The 8296-nt window shown below is 47.1% G+C and overlaps 1 protein-coding gene across 1 annotated transcript in view; it reads right to left on the reverse strand.

Moving 5' to 3' along the window:
• GRAMD1B (GRAM domain containing 1B) overlaps positions 1–6754 on the reverse strand; it is a 204896-nt gene extending 198142 nt beyond the window's left edge. Inside the window, exon 1 of the mRNA XM_087706401.1 lies at positions 6501–6754. Within this exon, the coding sequence (XP_087562527.1) occupies positions 6501–6754 (254 nt within the window). The remainder of the gene's footprint in view (positions 1–6500) is intronic.
• Between the last annotated feature and the right edge of the window lie 1542 nt (positions 6755–8296).

An 8296-nucleotide genomic window follows, 5' to 3' on the forward strand; every position in this document is an offset into this window, starting at 1 on the left:
TTTCCGTGCCCATCCCGAGGTGGCGGTAACCTCTGGAAAGCAATCCAACATTGGTCAGGCGGGTTACAAGTTACTCCACAGCCTTGCGGTCCTGGCATATATAAGGGGGACAAGGTAAAATGAAGCAGGACATCAAAGAACACGGTGGCCGGACACCCATTAAAGTTGACACCAGCCAGTGCATTTTAAAACTCAAAGAAATAATGCAAGATAGTAAAACAATGACTCATTTTTTACCACCATTAAGATAAAAATATCCACAGACCATACTCCTGCTATAAAGGCAGCCTATTGACTCTATATTAGAATAGAACAGAATCGAATGGAATAGAATTTGTGTTCTATTCTATTTGTGTACTAAGCATACTACACAAAATTGTCTTCTACAATGTCCTATCTGTCAATGACTACTTCAGCTTCAATCACAATAATAATTTAGTCATGCCAGCCACATGATCATGGAGATGAGTACAAATAAATGGGGACAGTAGGACAGGGACGGAAGGCACGCTGGTGTGCTTATGCATGCCCCCTTTACGGACCTCTTAGGAATGGGGTGAGGTCCACGGTAGAAAGTTTAGGGTTGAAGCTGTGGGGGTTTGAGGATGTAACAACGGAGTCGGGTAGAGCATTCCAGGCGTTGACCACTCTGTTGCTGAAGTTGTATTTTCTGCAATCTAGTTGAAACCGTTTACCTTCTGCTTGAATCTGTTCCCTTCCCACCAAAGGTGGCCCCTATTTTTCTACTTGCATTTTTTACGTGCTTTCGAACTGCTAGGTGGGCAGAAGCTGGGACAAGTCACGGGAGCTCACTCCGTTACGCGGCGCTAGGGATTCGAACCGCCGAACTGCCGACCTTTCTGATCCACAAGCTCAGCGTCTTAGCCCCTGAGCCACCACATTCCCTTTTTAAACAAAAGTGGGCAGAATTAATTGAAAAACCAGATTCTGTAGCGTGACATCAAAATCTCTCCAGCTGTACAGTAACACAGTACAGGAACTCAGTCAAACAGGTGAGGCCTTGCTTAAATAGGAAGATGCCATCTTGCGGTTGTTTTAGGTACTAGACAAAAATAAATGCTATTTTTCCTGGGAACGGAGCAATATAGGTTTTTGCAATTCATTTAACGGCCTTTCTTAGCTATGGAAATTCTGGCCCAATAAAGGAGAATGTTTGTAGCTCAGGGTTGAGATGAGGGATCCTTGGTGCTCTCTGAGCTTGGTGGTTTTCTTGCAGATGTTTCATTACCCAAACTAGGTAACAATTCTGCTCCAGTTGTGGTCATTAAGTCAAGCACTATCTGTTCCATGCTCCTCCTCCTCCCTCCTCCTCCTCCTCTTCCTCCCCCCCCCCCACTCCACAATCCCCGTTCCCTTCTAGCACTGATGATGTTAGCTAGTTTGAGTAATGAAACTTCTGCAAGAAAACAAGATCAGAGAGCACTAAAGAAGATCCCACAGTCCTCCCCCCTCCTTTCCACAAACCCCATTCCCTTCTAGCGCTGATTATGTTACCTAGCTGGGCAATGAAACATCTGCAAGAAAACAAGCAAGCTCAGAGAGCGTTAAAGACCCCTCAATACTGCTCCAGTTGTGATCATTAAGTCAAGCACCATCTGTACAGTATGTCCCATGCACTTCAAATACTCAACAAGAATATATGAAACGAGGCTAAAAAAAAAAAAGGCCATGAAAATTTGGGGGCTCCCGGGGGGGTGGGCTCCCCTCAAAATGAGCAAAAAACAGCCCCTTTTTTGCAAAAGGTGAAATGAGGACCCAGACTGTGGGGGCAATTTGCTGACTCAATTTGCTAAAAATCTAAAAATCTGTAAACCTCTTAGAGAGGGCTGAAAGCCCTATGAAGCGGTATATAAGTCTAATTAATAAAATAATAATAAATAAATAAATGCTGGGGCCTATGGTGATCTGGAACTCACCACTGGGGTAATGGGCAGTTGAATGATGGAAATGGACAGCCCTCGGAGGGGGGGGGCAGAAGGGGAGAGTCATTTCTGAAGGGAATGGTGGGATAAATAGCAGGATAAATAGCAGGATATCCATTGTGTTCCTCTTGAGAATCCGGACAATCGAATCCTGTGAAGATTGATTAATTTTTAATTCTGAACTGTGGCTAAACCGGGTTGAAAAGGTTCTTTTTCATTTCCTGATAGTGCTAAATAAAGAAAAAGTAATAAAGGCAGGAGCAAGACTTATCTCGGCACTTAATAAAGGTTTGTGCCCAGAGACTGCAATAGAGTGAAGAGAATGAGAGAGGCAGACAGACAGAGATATAAGTGACAGCTGGCATGGGGATTTTGGAAGCCTTAGTTTAAAAGTTGAAAACATATCTATAAACTTAGCTACCCTGTGCCAGCATAAGGTAAAGGTTCACACCTATGTGCTAGTCGTTCCTGACTCTAGGGGGCGGTGCTCATCTCCGTTTCAAAGCCAAAGAGCCAGGAGCTGTCTGAAGACGTCTCCGTGGTCATGTAGCCAGCATGACTCAATGCCGACAGTGCATGGAACATTGTTACCTTCCCACCAAAGGTGGTTCTTATTTTTCTACTTGCATTTTTTATGTGCTTTTGAACTGCTAGGTTAGCAGAAGCTGGGACAAGTCACTGGAGCTCATGTGGTGCAAAGGAATCAAACCACTGAACTGCCGAGCTTTCTGATCGACATGCTCAGTGTCTTAGCCACTGAGCCACCACGTCCCTTTGCACCAGCGTAGTAGATCACAATAGATCATCTTCAGTGAAGAGAACTTCCTGCTGTGGATGGAGTCAGAATGGATAGATAGATGGATGGATAGATGGATGGATGGATGGATGGATGGATGGATGGATGGATGGATGGCTGATAGATAGATAGATAGATAGATAGATAGATAGATAGATAGATAGATAGATAGATAGATAGATAGATGATGGATGGATGATAAATAAATAGAAGGAAGGAAGGAAGGAAGAAAGAAAGAAAGAAAGAAAGATTGAGAGATGGGTAGAAAGAAAGAGAAAGAAGGAAGGAGGAAGGAAGAAAGAAAAAAGAAAGGAAGAGAGATAGTTTAAGAGAGGGGTAGAAAGAAAGAAGGGAATGAAGAAGGGAAGAAAGAGAAAGAAAGAAGAATTGAGAGATGGAAAGAAAGAAAGAAAGAATGAAAGAAGGCATGAAAGAAAGGAAGAAAGAAAGAAAGATTGAGAGATGGGTAGAAAGAAAGAGAAAGAAGGAAGGAAGGAGGAGGAGGAAGGAAGGAAGAAGAAAGAAAGGAAGAGAGAAAGTTTGAAAGATGGGTAGAAAGAAAGAATGGAATGAAGAAAGGAAGAAAGAGAAAAAAAGAAGGATTGAGAGATGGGAAGAAAGAAAGAAAGAAAGAAAGAAAGAAAGAAAGAAAGAAAGAAAGAAAGAAAGAAAGAAAGAAAACAGGCTTTATATATGCAAGAGAATTTCTAACCGTTGCCCTATCAGGAAACTCCTATGGAGCACAACAGGTTGCTCGTTTGAAACCCTCAGGATTTCCTTTCTGTTTTATCTCCAATGATTCATCATCGTACTGAAAACCTCGTGGGTGGGTTACTGCGCAGCAGTAAAGCGGAGTTCAGGAGAGTGTGGGAAGAGAATCAGGAGGGTGCAATTTCAGCGGTGGGCTGCTCTTACCGTTGCTACTGGTACACTGCTCGTATTGTGGTCATGCACTTGCCAGAGGTGCGCTGTGCAAGCGCTGGACGTGCGCTGCACCTGCATGCACACTCCACTATTCCTGCAACACCCAGCTGCTCTCCAGGGGTCGTGCAGGTGCCGCATGCTGTGTGCAGGTGCGCAATTGGCCGGTCGCTTCAAAGACAGGTATGGAAAGCGGGCAGGTGGGCCAAACGAGCCACCGTACTGGTACGGTAGCTGCTACTCCCGACCACTACTGGTACGGCTGCACCGGGCTGTACTGGTCGAAACCCACCACTGGTGCAATTAAATTCGGGGTGGGCATTCAAAGAGATTGTATGGGAGCAGTGCAGTGGCCTGGAGGTGGAGCTCTCGCCCCACAATCAGGAGACTGTCAGTTCGATCCCAGGTAGAGGCAGATATTTCTCTCTTTGGGCACAATGAGAATGTATCTGCCGAACAAAACTCCTCATTGGCAACAGGAAAGGAATCTGGCCAGTAAACCCTCCACTAGCTCCATTCAGTTGCCCAGATTCCATCCCGCAAGGGATTATGGGGTCATTAAAAGGAGATGATGATTCAAAGAGATTGTATGACACAACAGGACACACAACAGGACAGTTTTGGGTGAGACGAAAAGAAGAACGTAGGAGAGGAAGCAGCGAGCTGTCTTTTCATGGGATGGCATGATCGCACCGTTCTTAATTTTGATGTGAAGGTGGACCTTACAATCTTTCATTTAGTGACCATTTGAAGTTACAATGGCACTGAAACTCTGACTTATGACCATTTTTCACGCTGAGGACCATCGCTGTGTCACCAGGGTCACGTGATCAAAATTCAGACGTTTGGCCACTGGCTCATATTTCTGACGGTCGCAGTGTTCAGAGGCAACGTGTTCCTCTTTTGTGATCTTCTGGCCAGCAATGTCCAAGGGGAAGCCAGGGTCACTTAATAACCTGTGTGACCGACTTACCAACTGCAGCGATTCACTTAACAACGGTGGCAAGAAAATTCATACAATGGAACAGAATGGACTTCACAAATGCTTCACTTAGCAACAGAAATTTCAGGCTCAATTGTGGTTGAGGAGGAAGTCCTATAGTGGTATATCTTACACTGAATGGAATAGTTCAAAAGCGACCAGTGAATGCCTAAGAAGAAAACAGGAACTCCACCAACAAGTCTCTCTCCTTCTCTCTGTCTCCCTCTTCCCCTCTCCCTCTTTCTCTCTCTTTCTGTTTGTCTCTTTCTCTATCTCTTTTTTCTCTTTCTCTCTCTCGCTCCTTCTCTCTCTCTCCCTCTCTCTCCCACTTTCTCTCTCTCCCTCTCTCTCTCTTTCTCTCTTTCCCTCTTTCCCTATCTCTTTCTCTCTATATATCTCTTGCTCCTTCTCTCTCTCCCTTTCTCCTCCCTCTCTCTCTCTCTCTTTTTTGTCTATCTCTTTTTTGTCTCTTTTTATCTCTTTCTTGCGCTTCTTTTCTCTCTCTCTCTTCTCTTTCTCTCTCTTTCTCTCTTTCTCTTTGTCTCTTTCTCTATCTCTTTTATCTCTCTCCCTCTCCCTCTCGCTCCTTCTCTCTCTCTCCCTCTCTCTCCCCCCCACTTTCTCTCTCCTTCCCTCTCTCTCTTTCTCTCTTTTTCTATGTGTCTCTTTCTCTATCTCTTTTTTCTCTCTCTTGCTCCTTCTCTCTCTCTTTCTCCTCCCCCTCTCTCTCTCTTTTTCTCTCTTCTCCCTCTCTCTTTCTTTTTTGTCTCTTTCTCTATCTCTTTTTCTCTCTTTCTCTCTTACGCTCCTTCTCTCTCTCTTCTCTTTCTCTTTCTCTCTCTCTCTTTCTCTCTTTCTCTATCTCTTTTCTCTCTCTCCCTCTCGCTCCTTTTCTCTCTCTTTCTCTCTCCTCCCTCTCTTTCTCTCTCTCCTCCCTCTCTCTTTCTCTTTCTCCTTGTCTCTTTATCAATCTTTTTCTCTCTTGTGTTGCTTCTCTCTCTCTTTCTCTTTCCGTGTGTGTGTGTGTGTGTGTGTGTGTGTGTGTGTGTGTGTGTGTGCGTGCTTGGTTTTCTGAAGTCAGGGCATTAGTGGGAGGAAATGTCCTGCCACACTCGGATAACATCGAAGACGAAAATGTTTGCCTTGTGAGACTTTTAGACGAAAACTTTCTTTTTTGATCTGCCTGCTTTCTACACAGCCATCGCCTACGTCCTGCATCGGAGTCAGCTCCCTTCCCCACAGCTTTCGCCATGCACCCAGGTTAATAGCTTCGCTGTTCCTTTCAGACCCCTCAATCAATGCTTATTAGCATCATACCTACATCCCCCCCACCCCACCCCCGGCTAAAAACAGACCAGCAGGCAATCCTTGACTTACAACCATTCATTTAAGGACCGTTCAACAGCACTGAAAAAGGGACACGTGACCGGGGCTCACACTTACGACCGTTGCCACACCCTGTGCTCTCGTGATCAAAATTCAAAGGCTTGGCAACTGGCATGTACTCCTGACAGTTGCACTGTCCCGGCTGGGATCACCTGATCCCCATTTGGAGCCAGCTTCCGACAGCTAATGGGAGAAGCCGAATTCGCTTAACGACCACACGACTCGCTTAACCCTTGCGGCAATTCGCTCAACAACGGTGGCCCATATAAAAGGTTATAAAACAGACGACACTCATTGAACCTTGGAAATTTGGGCTCAGTTGTCGTTGTAAGGTGAGGACTAACAGTTCCTGGTCTCGCAGCCGGGGCGGGAAGGATAAACCGATTCCGTGTGTTTCGGTTTGAAAACGCCCACGAGATTCAGTGATGTCCCCACCAGGTTGGCAAAGGGGGACTTGGGATGCGCGACTTACCTGGAGCGTCTGAGAAAGGCACTCATTAATCCAGGCCAGGTGGGGAGATCCAACAATTGTAGCAGGAAACACTTCCCAGCAGGATCCTCCTCCTCCCTGGAGTTAAATCCCTGGCAGAGAGGAGAGGATTCCCATCTGGGCAGGAACAAAGAGATCCCTGGAGGGTACAGAGTTTTCTGCCCGTAAGCAATGCTGAAAGGGATCCGCTGAAGCCACTGGCTGGTGCTTGGAAGAGAGAAGGGATCTCTTAACATCCAGGCAGAGATCCACCTTTCGCAGCCCAGAACAACCTTCACGCATAACAGCTCTTCGTTGGATTAACCCTCAGTTGACTGTGGGAAGCAAAGCAGTGCAGCCGGTCTCCTCTGTTCAAGCTGGGGTGTGTGGGTGAGAGAGAGAGAGAGAAAGAGGGAGAGGGAGGGAGGGATGGAGGGAGAGTGCAGGAAAGAGGGAGAGAAATAGAGAGAGGAAGAGGGGCAGCTAGGGAGGGAGGGGAGAGGAAGAGAGGGAGGGAGAGGAAGAGAGATCTGGAGAGAGGGAGAGAAATAGAGAGAGGGAGAGAGAGTGAAAGAGAGGGAAGTGGGAGGGAGAGGGAGAGGGGGAGAGGAAGAGAAGGGAGAGGAAGAGAGAGGGAGCGAGAGAAATAGAGAGAGGGAGAGGGAGGGAAGAGAGGGGAGAGGAAGAGAGGGGGAGGGGAGAGGAAGAGGAGAGAATAGAGGGAGAGAGGGAAAGGAATAGAGAGAGGGAGAGGGAGGGAGGAGAGGGGAGTGTAAGAGAGATCTGGAGAGAGGGAGAGAAATAGAGAGGGAGGGAGAGGGGGAGTGAAAGAGAGGGGGGAGGGGAGAGGAAGAGGAGAGGAATAGAGGGAGAGAGAGAGGGAAAGGAATAGAGAGAGGGAGAGGGAGGGAGGAAGAGAGGGAGAGGAAGAGAAGGGAGAGGAATAGAGGGAGAGAGGGGGAGAGAAATAGAGAGGGAGAGGGAGGGAGGAGAGGGGAGTGGAAGAGAGAGCTGGAGAGAGGGAGAGAATAGAGAGGGTGGGAGAGGGGGAGTGAAAAGGGGAAGGAGAAAGAGAGAAGGAATAGAGAGAGGGGGAGGGAGAAGAGAGGAGAGAGGAAGAGAGAGGAGAGAGGGGAAGAGAGGAGAGAGAGAGAAATAGAGAAAAGAGAGAGGGAGAGGGGCAAAGAAAGAGGGAGAGAATGGGAGAGGAAGTGGGAGAGAGAGGGAGGGAGAGAAAAGAAAGAGAGTGAGAGAAAGAGAAATGTGTGTGGGGTTGGGCGTCCCTGCGTCTTCCAACCTCTGGAGATCGACTTCTAATCCACCTCTCTAAATGTCTTGTCCTTCCAGGATGCCACGGCTTTTGAGAAACCCGATCCGAGGAGACAAACCTTCGGGGGAGGAGATGTAAAGTGATTTTGCGATTTTGGAGCCCGGCGGCATCTCCCTGGAACAAGCCTGATAAGCTTCGAGTGGAAGCTATTCTTAGAAAGATGCAGCCTAGGGAAGCCAAACTTCCATCCGCCTATCTAAGGGAGGAGGGTGGAGGAAACACAAGGGAGGAGAAGAAGAGGGGGGAGGGGGGGAAGAGGCCGCCGTCCTGAATTACGACAGGTGTGGGTGTATTCGCTGGCTGGGGAATTCTGGGAGTTGAAGTCCAGACATCTTCAAGTTGACAAGGTTGAGAAACACTGGACTAGACAGTCACTTAGCTGAAATAGTATAGTTCTCTTGCTTGAGCAGGGGGCTGGACTAGAAGACCTCCAAGAAGAAATCTTGCCAACAGAGTCCATTATGCATTC

The sequence above is a fragment of the Thamnophis sirtalis genome, unplaced genomic scaffold (assembly GCF_051295495.1).
Source record: "Thamnophis sirtalis isolate CommonGarterSnake01/CBP01778 unplaced genomic scaffold, rThaSir2_p1.2 scaffold_2, whole genome shotgun sequence".
In the NCBI taxonomy this organism is placed as follows: Eukaryota; Metazoa; Chordata; class Lepidosauria; order Squamata; family Natricidae; genus Thamnophis; species Thamnophis sirtalis.